General features: G+C 41.5%; 1 protein-coding gene across 2 annotated transcripts in view; it reads left to right on the top strand.

Annotated features, from left to right (window-relative positions):
* Positions 1-21,818, top strand: part of FBXW2 (F-box and WD repeat domain containing 2) — a 29,304-nt gene extending 7,486 nt beyond the window's left edge. For both annotated transcript variants that reach the window (XM_036107766.2, XM_078061698.1), the window contains 5 exons: positions 4,928-5,122; positions 7,234-7,367; positions 9,739-9,825; positions 10,672-10,841; positions 16,892-21,818. In XM_036107766.2, the coding sequence (XP_035963659.2) occupies positions 4,928-5,122; positions 7,234-7,367; positions 9,739-9,825; positions 10,672-10,841; positions 16,892-17,180 (875 nt within the window). In that variant the 3' untranslated portion in view covers positions 17,181-21,818. The remainder of the gene's footprint in view (positions 1-4,927; positions 5,123-7,233; positions 7,368-9,738; positions 9,826-10,671; positions 10,842-16,891) is intronic.
* Positions 21,819-22,154: the final 336 nt, after the last annotated feature.

Below are 22,154 nucleotides of genomic sequence, written 5' to 3'. Positions count from 1 at the left end.
GTGTTTTCTCTGTGGTTGAATTGGGAAATTCTGAATTTGGCAGTAAGTTTACAGTGACATCTTTAGATTAGCCCCTTGAACAAGCAATAAAATAGTATTGCCAAAAAGATTGATGGCTCATGCTAAAAATTAACATAGTATAGTTAGTTAGATAGTTATACTTCTGCTTAGTTCTGAAATGTTAAGAAAGGACCCTGTTGTGCTTTGTGCCATCCAGTAGGTATTTATAAAATGAGCTCTATGTGAAAGACAATGTGAGGGCATACATGGATGAATTAGGACAGTTCTTTGCTCAGAGAAAGTACACACTGGGATTAGAAGGTAACCTGATTAAGTAAAAGTCTCCGTGTAGACTGTGCTAATCAGAGAGCACTTGCCCTTCTAGAGAGGGTGTAGTGAATTATTGTCACATGGGATCTAAGCTTAGAGTGATCGGATCTGATAGTGAGAGAATTCCCAAATCTAGATTTCTGTGCAATACTCTGATTTTTTTTTTTTTAGTGTACTGATTTTTAAGTATTATTCACATTTTTAAAATATTATGGTTGGGTCATATTGAGTCTGCAAGCTGCCATATTGTGACCTTGGCTTATAGTTGGTTGAATAAGAAAAATAATAGCTATAAAAGAGGTGTGATCAGGTGATATAGTTGAATTATATGAGGAAAACAAATCATACAGTTGTTCAGAGGAAGGATCGATTTCCTCCATTTGCAAAAATTGAGCAGTATTTATATTGAATCTTAGAGAATGGGTGGATATTAGAGAGATGAGAATAAGCGCTTTCCAGTAGGAAGGTCAGCATTAGCAAAGGTGTGGAAAGGAAAGCATGGAGCATATAGGAAGAAAATAAAGAAAATTCATTTTAGCTGAACTCAGGATATAAGTAGGGACTCTATGAGATTCTTAGAATATAAGCTGAAGAATTGGCTTGAGGTGTATTAGAAAAACCTTAAATATTGGGAACATGAGTTTGGACGATTTTCTGTGAGTAGTAAGAAAAAAATATGAAAGATTTCTGAGCTGAAAAAGGCCAGTATCAGAGCTGTCTTCCAAGTAGACCAGTGTTTCTTACTTCTGTCAGACCCAGGTCTTCTTATAACATATTTTATAATATTCTCTTACCTTGAAGTAAAATTCATAGAAATAACTTATCTGCACATACACATATTTCAGAAAATTAATGTAATACCTAAACTTTGATCCAGAGCAGAAATTAAAAAGACAGTAATTTAAAGTAGTACACATTAAACGTGTTGTGCTCAAGCACAGCTGTGCTAGAAGACAGAAGTGTAATCAGATGTTTGCACCTATGTATGTACTGTTGTCATGAACATGACAGCTCTAAATGCAGAATGTTGTATTTGTACCATCAGTGATGTGACCTCAAGTGGTGAAAAACTCTTAATAAAGTCCCCAACAAAGCAAAGTACGTTTTTCCTCAGTCTACCTGGTACACTCAGAAAATTTAGAATAAACTCCATGCTTTGTAAAACAGGTCCAAGGCTCAGACAACTAAGAATAAGCTTTTCACTTAGGAATATCAGGCAGCGGGGCGCCTGGGTGGCTCAGTCATTAAGCATCTGCCTTCGGCTCAGGTCATGATCCCAGGGTCCTGGGATCGAGCCCCGCGATGGGCTCTCTGCTCGGCGGGAAGCCTGCTTGTGCTCCCTCTCTCGCTGTCTGTCTCTGTCAAATAAATAAAATCTTTAAAAACAAACAAACAAAAAAAGGACTATTGGGCAGAATCTTCACAAGGTCATGAAAATACGAGACAATTTTTTTTGTGTACTGTCCCAAACATTCCAGGATGTCTAGCATTTCCAGCCTTTGCTCGATAGAGGCCAGTAATGCCCCTCACCCCATGCCCCAAAATCATTGTGACAATTGAAATCACCCCTACACATTCCTAATGTTACCTTAGGAGATACTACTTCTGTTGAGACCCTCTGACATAGACAAATGTAGAGTTTCTAAATTAAAGTATTAGGGTGTTGCAGTTTAGGTAAGAGTAGATAGATGTAGATTTAGGACAGTAAGGGTAGAGTTTTTTTTTTTTTTTTTTTTTAAACTTTTTTTATTTTTTTATTTTTTATTTGAGAGAGAGAATGAGATAGAGAGAGATAGCATGAGAGGGGGGAGGGTCAGAGGGAGAAGCAGACTCCCTGCCGAGCAGGGAGCCGGGTAGAGATTTTTTAAAGGAGCAGTTAAATGGAAGAGCAGCCATTGAAATGGAATTGACAGGATTTGGCGATGGATTGAGTATGTGGCGAGGAAAGGGTTGATTTAAAAAATGACTGGGATTTCTAGCTATATATACACCTGGGAAGTTGGTGGTACTAATAACAAGAATAGGAAATGAAGGAATAAATTCGAGAGGGTAGAGGGAGTTCACTTTGGGATGAACTTAATGCAGTTGGATGTGAGTGGAGATTCCCACAAGTACCTGGAAATGCAACATCAGAGCTTCAGGATGTAGCTCAGAACTGGAGCAAAAGGTTGAGGGGTTAGCCACATCACAGCTCTGGCTAGAACAGGGGAATTTAAAAAGGAGATGGAAAGGAAGAAGAATAGATGGAATAGGAAGGAAGGATAGATGGAAGAAGAATAGGATGGATCCTTGAAGAGTATACTTAAGAGGAGGAAGAGGTACAGAAGCAGAATGGTGATGAAGAGTTTTAAGAAGGACATTGAAAATTGCCTGTCTCGAAGAGGCAGGGGCAAATGTTTGTTCATTTGGTCATCAGAGTCAGATGCCCCCAAGAGGCAGCTGAGAGCCGAGATCTGATTCTACCAGTTAAATATTTAAACTTCACTTGATCCGATAGTTTACTCCATTTGAGTTACAGCTCTGTTTTCTGCTTACCTTTTTGTTATGTACCCGTCCCTCTAATTTTTTATATCAAAGTATTATTTTCATCATCTTTCCTGAATTGAGAGGGCTTGTTTTTTCTTTCATATAATGAAAAATAGTGTGCATTTATTTAGTCCCTTTTCATCTCTGGGTTGCATCATTGATGACCTGCTGCTAGTCAGCGCAGCAAACGGGAGTCCACAGGGAGGGTTGAAATAAAACTAAACAGGAGGGGAGAATAATGGCTCCTGAAGGCTTAACAGTGAAGAGTAGACTTGCAACACTATAAAATGGAATTGAAATCAAGCTAATTGTTCTCTGATGTTTTTTTAGGGTGTAAAACTGAATGGCCCAGTGTTTTCATATATAAATGAATTTAAATAATTAGGATAATCTCCCTTTTTTTTTGTTTTTATCAAATTATGGTAAAATATACACAAGATTGAGGAGCCAATCATGCCATTTCCTAAGACATATGGAACACCTAGGCTTATCATTTTAACCATTTTTAAGTGTTGTATAGTTGAGATTATCTAGACATAACTGTCCAGTATAGTGGCCACAGGCCACATAAGGCTCTTGAGCTCTTGAGATGTGGCTAGTCCAAACTGAGATGTGAAATGGGAAATACTCAATGGATTTCAAAGACTTAGAACATAAAATATTTCGTTAATAAATTTTATATTGGTTACATCAAGTTGAAATTATATTTTGATACAGTGGGCTAATGGAATTACATATTTTTTTACTTTTTAAAGTAAATAGTAGAAAATTTTAATTACATATCTAAATTACTTCTGTGGTTTGTATTATGTTTCTGTTGGACAGCACTGTTTCCAAAGATTTTATTTTTAAGTAATCTCTACACCCAGCATGGGGCTTGAATCCACAACCCCAAGATCAAGAGTCACATGCTTTATCGACTGGGCCAGCCCAGTGCCCCTACCCAGATGATTCTGATGTCTCATATGACCATTGAGGAGCACCAACCAAGTCCTATCCCTTATTTTATAAAGAAGAAACTGAGTCTCTAAATAGAGTGACAACAAATATAATCTTCATTTCAGTATGTTCTCCTAGCGTTTGTCCAGGTTGAAATTCATGCTCTACCCCTTTCATAAGTGGTATTTTTCCATTGTGTGAAACAGTGGCTTTTCACCAGCCCTTAAAGGTAGAATTGTGGCTGGCTTTATTTAGTCATTTTGTCTATTCCAAAACTGGTCATTCGGTGCTTTCCTGCATACGATGTCCTTGTCATAATGACTGTATTTTTTGTATTCTCAAGACGTCTTTATTAATTCTTACTATTACTTTTTGTTATAAAGGTAAGTTGTAAGGCTGATTTAATCATTAGAGTTTTAAATGTAGTTAAAGCTACGCCTGAATTATCATCATGATCAGTATAATCTCAGATGCAGAAATAAAACCTACTTTTTTCTGCAGAATCTTAAGAGGCTTTATAAGCTCATTGTTGAGTTGTCATGAATGTCTGGGAATAATTTATCCATGGTTTTCTTAGAGGTTCCTTTACACATTTCAGGATGGCTCAAGGAATTAGCAGTTAGCCTTTGCAGAAGTTAGCCCGTGATCTGAGGCTTATCTTTGACTTATCTTAGAGTAGAATATATTCCAGCAGACAGTTTTACTATTCAGCATTCTTTATTTGCTCAGGGTTGTTGGGTCATGGGTAGGCATGCAAATGTATACATGCAGTCATAGGTAATACCCATCATTTCAAGCTCAAATCAGGAAGCTCATGATAGTCAAAGATTTATGAAATTTTATAAGTGGAAGGACCAAGGGATGCTTTAGTCTAGTACTCCTCTATAGCCTTGGAAGTTAAGGGAAAAGGACTAAACCAGAAAGCTTGCATTCAGTCCCCGTGCTCTTCACACCACTTTGGTGACCCTAAGTGAGTTGTTACCCTCCCCATGCTTCGCTTTTCTCAGCTATGAAGTGGAAATGCTAGAAGAGGGGAAGATGAGGTTCCACTTGAAGAATACCATGGTTTGGGGATTGACTTTCCTTCTTTAGTGTTTGGTTTCTTACTAACCTCCCTGTTTTTCTCTTGAAGGGTCAGATGACTTGTCTGCAAAACTGTGGGATGTGAGCACAGGACAGTGCGTTTATGGCATCCAGACCCACACTTGTGCAGCAGTGAAATTTGATGAGCAGAAGCTTGTGACAGGCTCCTTTGACAACACTGTGGCCTGCTGGGAATGGAGTTCTGGAGCCAGGACCCAGCACTTCCGGGGGCACACAGGGGCGGGTGGGTTGCCCTTTTTCAGGGGTTTCTACAGTTACTTTAACCTCGTTCCTTAAAACCAGGAGCCAAGAATGTGACCCCGTTTTGTTTTCTTTTTGTTTTTAACTTAACCTGCCTTTCCCTCCTCTTTTTTCTTAGTCATAGCAATTAATCCCTTTATTTAAGCTACTCCTGTTTGGAATTTTTTCCTGAATTTTGCTTTTCTTTCGCGCATTTTAAAACTCTTCTATGTACCCTTGTGCTGGGAGGGGGTGGTTCTCCTTATGTGTTTCATTTATACCCTGTTGAACAGTCAGTTCATTTTGCTTTAGTCAGATTCCATACCTCCAAATCGAGCAAGTCCTACACTTGTAAATTCAGTCTACTCTATTTGTAGAATCAGGGCTCAAAATCCTTTGGAGTGACAGTAGTTCTCAGATTGTATGATCCACACATACTATGTTGAATTGGAGCTTGGTTGACAATTGATTAAAATAAACCAGTGCCTAGAGATAAGATAAAGGAAACAGATATGTGAATATTTCCTAATAATTTTATAGTGGCCTAGTGTGCAGAAACTGGTCATTTGAATATAGCTTTGAGACCTGAGCTGCTAAACTCTCCTGCATTATATTTTGGAGCTTTGTGCAGAAATCATGTTGAGCTGCTTCCCAGCCTCTTGTGCATCAGCTCCCTTCTTCCTTTCCTCCATTTACCCACTGCCTCAGCCTTGGAGAGTCACGTCTGTGATCTTAAGCATCACATTTTATGAGCAGTCTTCTTGGACTCCCTTCTGCTGTAGGTTTCCCCGATAACCTGTATTTTGTCATAACACTCATCATACAAATAAGTATGGTAATCTGATTCCTCACCAGGCTATACACGCTAGGAGGACAGGGACCCTGCCTGTCTTGTTCACCCTGAGGTCCTGAGTTCCTTGTATTGTGTCTGGTGCTCAGTAATACTTTGAAGTGAACCTAGCTATTTTGCTGAAAACAATTTTTTCCCCATTTTGTTTGCCATCTTATACATTTTTCCTCAGTCTATTTGTTACCACTTGCTTTTTAGAAATTAATATTGGAAGATATATGATTTAGTATGGTATATATTAAATTGAGTGTACTGTTCTGTATGTCAGGATGTACATTGACTTCCAGGTGATTTTATACCTGATCAACTTCAAGAGCTCTGCTCAAAAAATTTCCTCCTTGCTGTTCCTTGGACATTGCTATGGCTTTTCCTAACTCCATGCCTTTGCTGTTCCCTCTACCTGCAATATTCTTTCTTTTCTTGACAAACTCTACTCATCCTTCAGGGCCCATCTCCAATATCGCCTCTTCCCTGAAGTCCTCCCTGATACCCCTGGGCAGAGTTAGTCATTCTCCTTGGTGTTTCCCTAGCAAGAGGTAAACATTTAATTTTTTTGGACTCCTCCTTCACCCTTCACTTAGTTCCTTAAGGAAAAGCCCAGTGTCTTCATCTCTGGGTCCCCAGTGTTCCTTTAGAGTTTGGCAGGCATTTAAAAACAAATATTTGAGTACTTGCTATAGTCAAGCACTGTTTTAGGTGCTGGGGGTAACCCGTGAAGAAATTCAGATAGTTGGAGAGAATGGCTTAAGTCTGACCTTTGAGATACTTGTGTGTGTTTTGTTTTTCTCATTACACTGGCTTTTCTTGATTATGGGTGTTGTTTTCTTGATTATGGGTATTATTCTCGACATTTTGTCTCATTGTGATGAATAGTGCAAATCTGAGTAGGGCCACCTTTGTATGTTGTATTTTCCCTGCATGAGCTGGATTAGTTTTGTGGCGTGTCAGGCAGGCAGGCCTGAGTGGGAATGCCATTATCTCCAGCACTGGTTTTACCTCTCACTTCGAAGCTAGCACACGTATAAGGGATTCTGTTATTCCAGGGATGTTCCATCCTTAGAATAATAAGCTATAATAATAACAAGAATTTTGAAATGGATATATTTTTTATCATAAAATTCTTAGTTGAGTAGCACCATTCTTATAGTATCTCTGGTTGAGAAATTATACAATTGGTTAGCTAGGGAGAATGAACGTGATTGAACTCTATTATGAAAGACCCTCCCAGGGGCATGTGTTAACTTTGTGTATGTTATATATACTAGTGTTTAGCGTTGACTACAATGATGAACTGGATATCTTGGTGAGTGGCTCTGCAGACTTCACTGTGAAAGTATGGGCTTTATCTGCTGGGACGTGCCTGAACACACTCACCGGGCACACGGAATGGGTCACCAAGGTAGGAAGACTTAAAGAAGAAATCTCCTTGACATCAGGCTTTGTAGGGGTGAGGGAGCTGGGGGTGGGGTGGAGGATGCTAGGTGCTTTCTTGTAAGTGGTAGGTGAGCTGTAAGATGGAGCACATGTACCCACAATGCACGATGGCCTGCAACAGTGACCAGCCAAGTAAAAGACACTCAGTAAATAGTTTAACAAATGAATGACTTATGGACGTGGAAAAATGCCCACAGTGTATTCGGTGGGTAGAGGGAGCAAATAAACAGGTCATAGACAAAAAACTACATTGTAGAGTCTGATAGCAGTTTCTGAACAAATGTGTTATGCACCAAAATGTTATAGTTTATTATTACTTATGGAATTGTAGGTGCTTTTTTCCCTTTAGGATAAGCATATTTCTTTTTTAATCAGGAAAGCAATTTTCACCTTGAAAAAATAACAATTGCAAGAAGTGGAATAAAGAAAAACGTATGGGATCTTTAAAAGAATATTGTGGTGTTTTCTCATTTTCAAAAAAAGGTGGCTGTGAGGATCAAATGCAGTATTAATCATGGGAATGTCATGCAGAAACATGAGCTTCCCACTCCTTTCCTGAGCTTCCCATTCCTTTCTGTGCAGGACAGAGGATACAGGAGTGAGCAAAACAGACCCAGGCTTGACATAGACATTAGCCCAGTAGGAGAAATAGTTATTAAACAGTAATTTCGCAAATAAATGTACAGTTGCAAATGGTGTTAAGTGCTTTGAAGACAAAGTGCGGTGCTCTGTGAAAAAGTCTCGAAGGTATCTAGTTTAATTCATTCAGGGAGAGCTTGAGAGAAGGGACAAAACATGAAGAAGAAATTGGAGGTAGCTGGATAAAGAGTAGTGGAGTGTTTCAGAGTGCGCAGTATGTGCCCAGGCCCTGGGGTGGGAAGGATCCTAGAACATTTGATGGCCTGAAGGCCAGTGGAGCTGTGTTGTGGTTGGGGGCGGTATGGGAGAGGTGGCCATCATGTAGACCTTCCTTGGCCATGTTAAGGATTTGGTTGTCATACGTGTAGTAGGAAACAGTTGAGTGTTCTGAGCAAGGAGCTGTGTGATTTATGTTTTAAGAAAATAACTGCTAAGTAAAATATGGATTGGAGTTGGGCACAAACAGACCGACGGAGGCCAAGTAGGCTTTTGCAATAATCTAAGCAAAAGATACCTGTGGCTCGGACCCAGGTGGCAGGGAAGAAAGAGAAGATCATGCATGAAAGATATGTCTTTAGGGGAAAGCCAGCTGAACTTACCGACTCATGGGGAACAAAGAAGGAGGAATAAGAGCCTCCCAGTGGGTTTTAGGTCAGGTGGGTGAATGTGTTTTTCTGAAATAGGCGGAGCTAAAAGGACAGTTGGTGAGAAGATCAATAACACCACTAAACTGTACACTTAAAATAGTTGAGAATAGTACATTTTATGTTAATGTATCTTTTATCACAGTTCTGTATTGGGCACATTGAATTATTTAAATGGAAAAGTTACATAAGACAATTTGGTGTTATGTTAAAAACATTGGACTTGGGGCCAGGACACTGTGATGCCTTAAGACAAGTCACTCGTCCCTTCAGGGCCTGAGTTTTATCTGTTAAATGTTCTTGTGAATTCTGAATGAGATGATGGGACAGGACCCAGCAGGGCATCTGTGTGTAGTACGTCTGTCAGTTTCAGTTGAATCTGCAACCCAGACTTCTGAAGAAGTGAGCTTGGCCTCCCTCTCACTTGGTGCTGACTTACTACAAAAATAACTAGCCCCTAAATGTTTACAGACTATCCCAAGTGCTAATGGAATGTTAGCTTTTATTATATCATCATCATCCTCATTTAATTGTTTTATTTTCATTGCAGTTATGAGATATAATACGTGCCTCATCCCCTATTTTAAAGATGAGGAAGTTGAGAAACAAAGATGCTAGCTGGTCTTGCCCAAGGTTGCAGAGTCAGTATATGGCAGATTCTGGTCCCAAGTCCAGTGCTTTTTCCGTTACAATGCATGTGCTCAGGAAAACCGATCATTCGTATCTGCTTCTAGGTCTATGGGCTGTTTTCTTTCCTGTTCCTCACATTTTCTGTAAAGTCACATTTTACAGTTTTTAAAATCATTCCTAATGTTTGCTTCCAGACTAAAGTGGAAATTAAATGCTGCCAACATTAGACAATTTTAGATCCTACTGACAATGTAGAGAATCTGGTTGTACTAACTAGAGGCTACTGTGGTCGTAGCATTATAGCTTCGCTCTTCTAGCATACCATCTCATTTCAGGCTCTTCTTCATATTTTAATTTTTAAAAAAGCAATATAGAAATCATTTTAAATGGATCATTCTGAAACATGGATGTTTATATTTCTAGGTGGTTTTGCAAAAGTGTAAAGTCAAGTCTCTTTTGCACAGCCCTGGAGACTACATACTCTTAAGTGCGGACAAATATGAGATCAAGGTGAGGTTTTCTCCTCCATTAATTCGCCTCATCAAAGGAAAACTGGCAAATACAAGAAAATTAAAATGGTGTAGCACAGGGGGAATATTTCAAGCGAAGCAGGAATGTCTTAGTATAAGCCATCTTAAACTCCTTGGAAAGAGAATTATTATTTCTATGTATGAAGCAGTTTCTTTTCTTTTTTAAGATTTTATTTATTTATTTGTCAGAGAGAGAGACTGAGGACAAGTGGGGTGGAGGGGAGCAGCATTTAGAGGGAGAAGCAGGCTCCCGCTGAGCAAGGAGCCTGATGCGGGACTTGATCCCAGGATCCTGGGATCATGACCTGAGCTGAAGGCAGACGCTTAACCGACTGAGCCACCCAGGTGTCCCGTATGTACGAGGCAGTTTCTACCCCTGATTTGTAAATGAAGAAAAAAAGATCCACAGAAATTTATCTTCACATTCTGTTTTCTTAAGACCCATATCTCATACCCTTTTAATTCTCAGACCTAAACTATGAAAACATAAAAATTTACTTGTGTAATAAAAAAAAACAATTTGCAAAAACTTTACAGAGCACTCTTACATATGTTCTTAGTGCATTTTTAAAACTATTCCATGTGGGTAGGTATCTTCATTGTGGGAACTGAGGTTCAGAGAGGTTAAGTATTTTATCTGAGATCACACAGTACATACATGTAGCATCAGAGCTTGAACCCATGCCTGTCAACTATAAAACCTGTGGTCTTTCCAATTTACTTCACTTTTTATCTGGCTTCGGCAAACACAAATCACATTGTTTAAGGACAAGCTTTTCTATGGTGATGTGATTTGTCATCTTCCCTAATTTTCTTTTATCTGTAGATTTGGCCAATTGGAAGAGAGATCAACTGCAAGTGCTTAAAGACATTGTCTGTCTCTGAAGATAGGAGTATCTGCCTGCAGCCAAGACTTCATTTTGATGGCAAATACATTGTCTGTAGTTCGGCACTGGGTCTCTACCAGTGGGACTTCGCAAGTTATGATATTCTCAGGTAATGTTCTTTGAGCCTTCACCTATGACAGTCTGTTCCTGTTTAGTTTTTTGTTGTGGTTTAATAGTAAAGACCAGACTAAGTATTTGGATAAACCAGTCAGTAGCTTGAATCTGGGAAATGTTATAAACAGAGTTATATGCTGAAAATCACACACATAAAAAATATTTTAGAGGCAATTATTACAGAGTTTTATGCTAGAGCTTAGAAGATGTAGGTTCTAATCTCTTCCCCTTACTGTGTCACTTCCCTTTTCAGAATTGAACATGCTGGGCAACCCTCTTGGGTTCTCTCTCTCTTCGGGAGCTTTTTATTAGCCCTCAATAAACTTTGCCCACCAAAAAAAAAAAAAAAAAAAGAACGTGCTTTTCCGGAAGATGAGGGGCTTGGATGAAGAGATCTTTCAGGTCCCCTAGTTCTGATATATTTTTTTTTAATATATTTTTTTAAGATTTTAGACCGATAATGTGTATTTAGTAAAATAGTGATATATTTAGGGGCGCCTGGGTGGCTCAGTCGTTAAGCGTCTGCCTTCGGCTCAGGTCATGATCTCAGGGTCCTGGGATCAAGCCCCACATCGGGCTCCCTCATTGGCAGGAAGCCTGCTTCTCCCTCTCCCACTCCCCCTGCTTGTGTTTCCTCTCTCGCTATGTCTCTCTCTGTCAAATAAATAAATAAATCTTTAAAAAAAAAAAAAAAAAAAAAAAAAATAGTGATATATTTATAAAGTTTCTTATTTTAATTCCAGTATAGTTACCACTGTAGTATTATTAGCGTCAGATGTACAATATAGTGATTCATCACTTCCGTATGTCACTCAGTGCCCCTCATGACAAGTGCACTCCTTAATCCCCATCACCTATTTCACCCAACCCCCCCACCCACCCACCTTCCCTCTAGTAACCATCAGTTTGTTCTCTATACTTAAAAGTCTGTGTCTTGGTTTGTCTCTCTTTCTCTTTTCTCCCCCCCTTTGTTTGTTTTGTTTCTTAAATTCCACATATGAGTGAAATCAAATGATATCTCAGACTTATTTCGCTTAGCATTATACTTTCTAGCTCCATCCATGTTGTTACAAATGGCAAGATTTCATTTTTTATGGCTGTTTAATACTCCAGTGTGTGTGTGTGTGTGTGTGTGTGTGTGTGTGTGTGTGTGTGTACACCACATCTTTATTCATCTGTTGATGGACACTCGGGCTGCTTCCATATCTTGGCTATTGTTAATACTGCTGCAGTAAACATTAGGGTGCATGTATCCCTTTGAATTAGTGTTTTGTATTCTTTGGGTAAATACACAGTAGTGCAATTACTGGATTGTAAGGTAGTTCTCTTTTTTAACTTTTTGAGGAAACTCCATACTGTTTTCCACAATGGCTGCACCAGTTTGCATTCCTACTGACAGTGCAAGAGGGTTCCTTTTTCTCCACATCCTCACCAACACTTGTTATTTCTTATGTTTTTGATTTTAGCCATTCTGACAGGTACAAGGTGATATCTCATCATGGTTTTTTGTTTTTGTTTTAGATTTTATTTGAGAGAGAGAGAGAGCGTGAGTGAGCATGAGCAGGGAGAGGGGCAGAGGGAGGAGCAGACTCCCCGCTGAGCAGGGAGCCCAATGCAGGACTCGATCTCAGGACCCTGGGATCATGACCTGAGCCAAAGGCAGATGCTTAACCCACTGACCCACCCAGGCACTCCTCATCATGGTTTTGATTTGCATTTCCCTGATGATGAGTGATGTTGTATATCTTTTCATGTGTCCATTGGCCATCTGTATGTCTAGTTCTGATATTTTAAGTTCTACTTCCTGGTCAGTGGAATTCTGCATTGAGGGATCAAGCGCCTTCTGTTGACTAGTAGAAAGACAGAGGTATTTATAGAAAAATAAAACAGGGTTTTTTCCTGGTCCATGGCCAAATAATTTTGTGATTCATTGCATACCTTAGACCCTTCTTGGAGATTGATGGTATCTGTAAGCATGTTGGAGGCTAATGGAAGCCAGTGCTATATGGTGGCTAAGAGAAATTATTTTGGTGGGGCATCTAGGTGGCTCAGTTGGTTAAGCATCCGAACTCTTGATTTTGGCTCAAGTCATGATCTCAGGGTTGTGAGATCGAGTCCCATGTCAGGCTCCACTCAGTGCATGGGGCCTGCTTGAGGATTCTCTCTCTCCCTTTCCCTCTGCCCCTCCACACACCCCCACCCTGGGCATGCATGCTCTCTTTCTCTCTAAAAAAAAAAGAGAGAGAAATTATTTTGGTGATAATCCTTGATTTAAAACCGGTGCGACCTCCTGTAAATTGGAGGATTTTATGTAAGTTTCTTAACCTTTCTGTGTCTCAGTTTCCTGATCTGGAAAGTGAAGATCAAATGAAGTACCTGTAATGAGGACCAAGCACAGGACCTGGCCGATCTTTATTACTAATAGCTCTGAGAAGCCCTACATAAAGAAGCCTGCTTGAATTCATTTAACCTACTGTACCTCTCACTTGTACTTTTTTTTGAGGAACACCTCTTTTACCATCTCACAGAATTAGTGTTCTGCGGCATGGTTCAGGAAATGCTGACTTGGAGTAGTACAGAAAATTGAACGTTCTCGTCGTTGTTTTTATGCATGACTGTTTGAGGTCAGCTGTATGGTATCTGTCATACTAGCCAGCAGGACTTTGGCGGGTCCTGTCTCTCTGGTCATACAGTTATAACCCCTTTTATGTCTTCCTGGAATCAGACCTACATTTCTAACCAATTAAGATTCCAAACTGTCAGAATCATTTCTAGATATGATTGATAATTATGCTTTGAGAAAAAAAAGACTGGAATAGATCCCAGAAAACATTAGTCTAAGCAGGGAGACTGCTTTTTGTTTTATAGATGGGGAAAATGAAGCCAAGAGCAGGTATGGGCCTTGCCCAGCATCCCACAGCTCATCCTAGTCCTGCATCCAACCATCTGTCTGTCCATCTATCTGTCTGTCCATCCATCCATCCTGGCATCATCCAGCAGTCATATGCTTAAGGTACCAGCAAGCCAGAGAGAAGGAACTTTTGAAAGAACTTGATACTTCGCAAAAATCCAAGTAGTCACCGTGGGAAAATCAGACCTTTTATAGTTTAGTATTGTGTTTGTTTGTTTGTTTTTAAAGATTTTATCTATTTGAGAGAGAGAGCATGAGCTGGGTGAGGGGCAGAGGGAGAAGCAGACTCCCCACTTGAGCAGGGAGCCTGATGCGGAGTTTGATCCCAGGACTCCAGGATCACGACCTGAGTTGAAGGCAGACGCTTAACCAACTTAGCCACCCAGGCATCCTTTATTGTTCAATTAAGGCTTGGATGGGAGGGATGCAGAAGTAAGGTGGAATAGAGGTTATCATCATCTTTTTAATGCTTTGAGTTTCTAAAGGTTTTAATTTGATCCTGCATCTACCTTTCTCACGTATGTATTTTTCTTACTCTGAGTGGAGTGTAGAGAGTCCAGAGAGCCAGATGAAAGTTGTGTTAATTTTGGGGATTCGGGTACACTAGCTTTGAGCAATAAATCTGCAGAATTGTTTGCTGCCAGGAAGTGTTAGATTCAGATTTCTTGGAAAGGGGGACGTTTTATCTTTTGCCTCCTCCCCACTTCCAGCAACAGAAATAAACCAGCCTCTTTTGAAATCTTAGTGCAACTCCTTTGGCCTCAGTTGCTAAGATCAGATAGGGCTACTTAGGCTTTGAAGCTAACTGAAAAGAAGCAAAGCGCAAATGGTAGCATGTTGCTCAATAAATCTAAGATATGATGCAATCTCTGGAGCTGAGTTATCTTAGTATAGCAAGCAGGGTTATTTAAGTTCAAGGGCCCAGACTGCATAGCAGGGATGTCTGTTTACAGTTCTAAAGTAATCAAAGTTAAAGGGGCAACGAGCCTGTCAAGACCTGTATTCTCCTCTGCAACATATTTTTGCTTCAGTCTTTGGAGTTGGCTCATCTTCACCAGGCTTAAGTCCTATCCCCAGCCACCCAGTTATCTAAGTTCTGATTATTTCCTGCTTTGCGTCGGTGACGTGGGACTTACTAGACTTTCTTGCTGTTTTCCCAGTTTCCTTTGGATTTGCTTTGTAGGAGTTTTTATGTGCCCATGTTCATTGCACCACTGCTGCATTCATTAGCAGGTAGTTATTGAGCATTACCTGTGTTTAGGTATTGGGATCTACACTGGGAGCCTGTAGAGATACCACACTGGTGGAAATTACTAACCCGCAGAAGGGAAGATTGACATTAAATAGCTAATTACCTAGGGATGTTTTCGTGGTTGGGCTGAGGGCCACACTGTGTGTAGTACTTCGAGACCCCACCCAGTTGAGAAGTAAGGGAAAGCTCTTTGAAGAAGAGGTTTGGGCTAAGCTCCGAAGGATGACTATCTGCATTAACTAAGTGCCAGCAGTGGGTGTGCAGTAAGGAGCATTGGACGCCAAGAAACCAGTCTGTTCAAAGGCCCTGAGACTGAAGGAGCCTGGTGCTGGAGATGTGAGTGCAGTAGAGAGTCCTAAAGGGTTTAAAGTTAAATGAGGTGGTAATAGGATTACACTTTAAGGTGAGATTAGCTGATTGAAAGGGGCCGAGAGTAGATGTGGGGAGACCAGTTGGAACTGTTGGCAGCAGTGCAGGCAAAAGAGACAAATTGGATCAGAGTCGTGGCAATTTAGATAATAGTGAATGAAGTAGGAGAAAATTTAAGAGGTAAAATCGATAGATGGTGGTGATTGAATTTGTGGCTTGAATAAGGAGGAGAGTTGGAGGATTGCCATGTTTCCTAGCTTGAGCAACTGGGTGAAAGAGCCAAGCCAGGAAGTAAGGAGGAGAAACAGGTTTGGCCAGCAAGTTCGGTTTGGGACGACTTGAGTGTGAGGAACAGGTCTTTTTCATGACTAAATCCCCTCCCTTCCTAATGTGAGGTGAAGTCTGCTTGGCTGTAACTCTTTGCCTTGGACCTAGTTCTCTGTCCTAGAGCTCGTCATATCTGGCCTCATACATCCTTCACTTTGTATTTATAGGTGATGATCAGCTGTAGTTTCCCTGTCCCTGCGAATTCTTTTTCTACCCCTCTCAGCTGATCTCCTTCACCTGTTCCTTATTTGTCCTGGTAACCAGGCCACGCCCGTTCTGGTTGACCTCTTAGACAGTAGTGTCCTTGTTGAAACTCGGGTTAACCGTCACGGGGCCTGGACCTGTTGTCCCAGAGCACAATTTGCATATCCTTCTCTTGTAGCTCTTCCTAGTGCCTCCAAAGAGGACATCAGCTTTTCTTGTCAGCCTTTTGCCTCACTAAGTGTGCAGACAACAGACTATGTGGTTTTGTTTTTGTTTTTCATTTATGCTGCTGTTTGGCTGGATCTCTCCCATTTCTCTGTGCCTTTGTCATCAGCATCTGGGGAAAGTGAAGGCTGTCTGTCCTCCCACTCCCCGAGTTTTCTGTAACAACTTCTGACACATTTATTATTAATGTTTCTGGATTATTTAGGAACACTTCAGTCTTTCAGCCTCTACTGTTTTTAGAGTTTGCGACCTGCTGAATAGACTAGTATGTGAGTCACTTGGTTAAGAGGCTCCCCTAGGCCAGTATTCTAGATTTGATGAATCCATCTTTTTACCTGGTAGTAAGAGTGATTGCATCCCAGTTCTTACTGGTAACTGACCAGTTGTGAATCCTTAGACAAAGTATGTATGCCAGCTGGACTTGAGTTTTCACATCTTGGAAATGAGATGTTAAGTGAGATAATCTGTAAGATCCTTTTCAGCCTTGGGCATTTTGTGCTTTCAGAAATGTTCATCAGATGCCTCCTTTCTCCTTATGTGCCTGTGCTATCATGTCATTGTGAAGGGTTTTTCCCTCTTCCCCTTTCTTAAGGAAGCCTAGTTTTTTGTCTGTTCCATTTTATGGAAAACTTTCATTTAACTCTCTAAATTTTCTTGAATTTGCATTGTTTTTCTATGTCTCCAGAAAAGATTACAGTGGCAGAAACAGAAGTAAAGTTGCCTTCTGGTTCATATTTCCTAACTCTCGTCTCTGTAGGGTCATCAAGACTCCTGAGATAGCTAACTTGGCCTTGCTTGGCTTTGGAGATATCTTTGCCCTGCTGTTTGACAACCGCTACCTGTACATCATGGACTTGCGGACAGAGAGCCTGATTAGCCGCTGGCCTCTGCCAGAGTACCGGAAATCAAAGAGAGGCTCGAGCTTCCTGGCGGGCGAAGCATCCTGGCTCAATGGACTGGATGGGCACAATGACACGGGCTTGGTCTTTGCCACCAGCATGCCTGACCACAGTATTCACCTGGTGTTGTGGAAGGAGCACGGTTGATGCCACGAGCTGACCACTGCTGACTGACTTTGGGTGCCGGGGCTGCGGGTTTTCAGTGCAACCTCTCTGGCAGCCGACTGCATGAACCAAAGTTCTCACCTAATGGTATCATCGCGCAATGCACAATCATTTATCTGTGTTTGCCAGGGGGCAGGGCTCGGGGCGGGGGAGGGCTTGTTTTCTTGACACACAGCACAGCATGCTAATGGGGTACACCATTGACTTCATTTGTACTTAGTTACGTTGGTCAGTATAAGAGGATGCATTTGGGGTTCATCTTTCTTGAATATTGGTTTTCAGTAAAGAAGGTTAAATGGTTCATTAATCTGCTAATTGGTTGCCTATAAAAACACATTCAGTCTATTAAAGCTTCTTACCATCGCCTTTTTTTCTTTTGAAGTTGAAGCAAAGGTGCTATGATGTTCCAGCAACTTCTCTCATGTGGGGTTTAGCTTTTATAACCGCCAGTGTTATAAAGACCACTGAGTCCTGTGACATTCATGAACTCTCCACCAAATGCCAGTTCTAAAGAAAGTTTGTCTTCCAGGGCAAATCAAGTTCTATAAATTGATTGTTCACAACACATTCTAAACTCTAGTACCTGGCAGAGTCAAGGTTGGCCGTGTCTGAGGTATAAGGGAGTTCTGGAGTTGTTGTTTCCATGTGGAGCAGGCTGGTCCTCGGTCCCCCACCGCTTGGGTGAGTGCACAGAGGTGATGGGATACAGTAGAAAGAGCACTGAGCTGGAAGGTTGAAGAGCAGCTCTGTTACCTAGCATCCCTGCAGTATACCCCTCAGTATATCACTTCCCTGGGCCCCATTTTCCCTGCCTGTGTAGCCAGGTGTTAAGCTAAGTGATTTCTAAGGTTTGGTCCTGTGTCTGCTGAGGTGTTGGACAAAAGTTGGTATTTCAGTTTTGTCTGATTCATTATTTCTTTTAGGTTGAAGATACTTAAATGAAATCATTGGTACAAAGTTATTATCTATAAGGAAACCAGATAAATGAAAAGGATGGATAAAGGAGGAATGTAGAAAATGTAACAGATTCCACCTAGAAAATGTTAGCAACTGGATGAAATGCTAAGGGGAATCGTGGTTCTTTAGACAGAATGGGTGGTCTTAGAAAGAAAGACACCTGAACCTGACTTTTCTTGCTCCTTTGCCTCTAACCTGATGTGTGGCTTCAGGCAGATTAACTTTCTATCCCTGGACCCTCATTTTCACCTTTAAAATGAAGGAATTGCCCTAGATTAGGGTTCACAAACTCAAATGCCCGGGGCAGCCATTCACATGACGTAAATGATTGGAACGTGCTGGGCAGGGTTGTGCTGAATCATGGAAAGCTCATCTAATGGGGCAGTTACTCAGCTCTAAGTGTTAGGTAGAAGTGAGCCCAGTGGTGGCAGCTCTTAGGATTTTTTCAGGAGGAAGTGGAAATCCAGATTTTTATTTGAAATCTGATTTTTAACATGTTGACAGCTAATCGAGGATAGTTTGAAATAGAGTGAGCTAAACAAAGTGTGTCTACGAGCTGCCAGTTTGTATCCTCCACCCTCTCATTCTTGTAAAGTTAGGTAACTCTGGCATCAGCAGTGGGAATGTTTTAACATAATTGTCACAGACATTAGGGAGAGAGTAGAGGGAGCCAGCCCCAGGATAATTCACCTGTTTCCCATTGTGTTACAGGAAAGTGAGGGGGCATATTTCATCCGCACACCAACAGGAAGTAGTTTGAAGATGAACACACAAACTGGAACCTCAGTTGTAGCCTCTGCCTGGGAGTGTGAGCGACTCGTTCTTGCTGGCGCCAATATAAAGCATATCCATTTCACAGGTGGACAAAGGGCTTGCTAGCAGAGCTGGGAAGGAAACCAATCCTGGTGGAGACCCAGCTCTCCCAGAATCTGCAGTAGCACGGAGCCAGTGCCGTGAAGTTAACTCTAGAGAATCGGTGGTCGGTTTCAAGGACAGGTGTAGTTCATAGTCCTCTTGGGACTCTAAGGAGATAGGCAAAAGAATAGTATCTTCTCCATCCCCAAAGTCCATCTCACACTGAGTTGTGTGCATGAGCTCTGCTCGGTCTTCCAGAAATGGACTGGGAATTGCAGCTGGGCTCCATTTTGCAGGAGCCTCAGAGGACGTGGGGCAGTGAGGAGGGCGAATGCCTTTTTCCTTTTCCTCCGACCTGAACACATCTCTGAGATCACTGATCGGATGACCATCCCTACTCCCACCTCACTTCCAGATACATCCAGCAGTTTCACAGGGCAAGTAATTACAGTTATTTGTGGGAAATGTGTTTTTTTTTTTTTTCCAAATGATAAGCCTGGAACTTGTATGGCACGTCCCATTTCAGTTTTCAGTGGATGCCGGAGTTACCCTCCTGGTGGTAGCTTGGTGCAGCTCATGTGGACAGCAGTGCCCGAGGCAGGGGCTGGAGTCCCAGCTTTGACTCCTCCTCACAGAGGCCTTTGTTAGACTTGAGCATTTTATTTAATAGCTTTATAGGTGCCAGTTTTTATGAAAATGAAAAGCTGACGCATCCTTTAAAAAGCAAAGTGGAGGGTCAGTGAGAGAAGTGGGTAGGGGCTAGCCGAAGCTGGAGTGGCGTAGTCCCCTTGCTTCGCGTTAGGGGGCTACCTTCCCCGTGCGTTGACTGCTGCTTCCTTAGCTCAGAGGGGAGGAAATTGCCTTTTCCTCTTTTTTTGTGAGCATTCTCATTTCTGAAAAATTTGTAAGTCATGAGCACAGAGACCCCATCCTTTTTTTACGAGCGTTGGATTTCTTGAGTGAAATTGTGTGGTGGAAGCGAAGGGCTCCTTTCCTCTCGGGTTCATAAAGGGCAGGGAAACAGCTTCAGGCTCCGGGGTGAGGATGAGGGTCCAGGAGAGCTGAGTGAGTGGGACGTTTTCACATTCCAAAGGGAGGTAATTTCCTCCAGGCCAATATTTGAAGTAATAAGTCAGATTTGTCAAAATTGGCCCTAAGCTGACCTTTAGACCTATCAGAGAAATAGGAAGAAAGACTTCTTTTCAGGGGTGGGGCTAGACGTTGAAAAGTTCCACAGGAAAGTACACAGTTTTGGATAGCTTTTCATAAGTGGAAGGTAGGGGAATACTGCTATTAAATTTTAAGGATTGCACTTCATTTTTCATAGTTAAAAAAGACCGTTCTGGCCACTGCAGACACTTGTAAAGTATGAATGAGGATTATGTAATCATTCTAGTGTTTGTTCTCAGGAGAGTGATTACTGCTGTGCATTTAGAAAACAGGGAGAAAAGAAATATTTTTGGAAACAGTATTATTTTAGACACAAAGTTGTTTGTTAGGTTAGGCATTTTGACCTAACAGAAGTAGCTAAGGATGGTGGAGCCGGGCTTTACAACATTGCTTTGGCCAAACCCAGCCAGCTCCTTGAAGCTGTGGCTGTGTGCCCTGGCTTCTTGGGAACCTAGAGGTGAATCTTCCACTATCACTCTACCAGTCTCTGGGCCTCCTCCGCTGGGCCTCTTACGGGCCGAGGTGGCCTGCAAGTGCCTTTCTCAGTAGGGAAGTGTACAGAATCTGATCACCGCTCTAGGATGCAGTCTGGGGCAGGGCACATGGTCACCTTTGCCTTTAGGGACACAGAGTTTGTCGGGGTAGGGGCGAAGCTCTTTAGGTCTGTCCCCTTGACATAGGCTTCCTGCCTGGTTATGCTGGGGCTTCCTAAGATATTTTTAAGACCACCAAGACCCTCTTGTGAATTATGCAGTTCCCAGCTAGAGTGTCTGATGGAAAGAGCAGGTTAGCATTTTTGATAGAAATGCCCACTAGCCATCTTTGGCAGTGTTCGATCAGAGGGTCCCTTGTGACTACTCTAGGAAAGTGAAGGTTTTTTCCAGAATAAATCCTCCAAGACTATCCTGGATAGTCTTTGCACCACTCCCTAGTCAGGCTGAATGATCATGCTCAGTGCAGATGGATGTTTGCTGTCAAATTGTTTCAGTGTGTTTCCAGTCTTCCGTACAACAGGGAACTTTAGTTGCTTCAGGTTAGTATCACAGTCCTGAGGAGTGTAACCCCACTGGATTATTGCAGTTTAAACCCAGCTACTTCTCTTCGTGAATGTGCTCAAATTAAAATGTTTTTGCATATTTAAGCCTGGAAAATCATTAATTCAGATGACGAAGCTCACAATTATTCTGTGTCCCTCTATTCACATTGTGAACAGGCGTATTTCACTAATTTAGACTTAGTGCTCTTGATGAGAACGCTCAGGTTGAAAAAGGCTGGTCTCACCAATCCAATGTCTATGGCAATGTGGTAAAAATGTATCAACTCCTGTTTCACTAATTTGATGTATGTTGTGATCTAGGGAAAAGAGGTGAAGTTTCTATCTGAAGTGTCTGTGGGGTACGGGGAGAAGGGATCGCCAAGGCAGATAGTGGAGCAAATGTGGGACAAGATGTCTCCGTAAAATGAGAAGTTATTTTCATGCATCATGGAAGCATTCTTCTACCATGGTGATTGTGCTAACTATAAATCATTGATATCTATACATTAAGGCAGGTTCTCTCAATTAGGCAACGTTTGGTTAGTCAAGTCCAAGTTATTGTTTGTACTTGAAAGTAATAAAGCTGCATTTCCTTAAAAATACATCCTGTAGTTAAGACTATTTTCTCACTTTCTTTCCTCAGTGAATTCAGATGGGACTTTTCGAGAGTGATTGCGTTTTAGAATGTGTTTTTAGAAATGGAACTGCCTCTCGTGTGAGCTAAAGCAGCTCTGTGCCTAGCAATTACTGTTTCTGCATGTTCTAGAATAGAAGCCCAACCTTACAACAATTTCTGAATGAGATCCAAGAGGAAAACAATACATTGAAAAGTCAAATGCAAGGAAAGAATTTTGGCGACCTCCATGAGTAGATGCAAATTGGGCGGGGGGGTGGGGGGTGTCGGGAGGGGAGTGCCATTAATGCAGGTTCCAGATCTT

Source organism: Halichoerus grypus, chromosome 14 (genome assembly GCF_964656455.1).
Source record: "Halichoerus grypus chromosome 14, mHalGry1.hap1.1, whole genome shotgun sequence".
Lineage (NCBI taxonomy): Eukaryota > Metazoa > Chordata > Mammalia > Carnivora > Phocidae > Halichoerus > Halichoerus grypus.
Note: the sequence above shows the minus strand (reverse complement) of the source record. Positions and strands in the feature narration are given on the sequence as shown.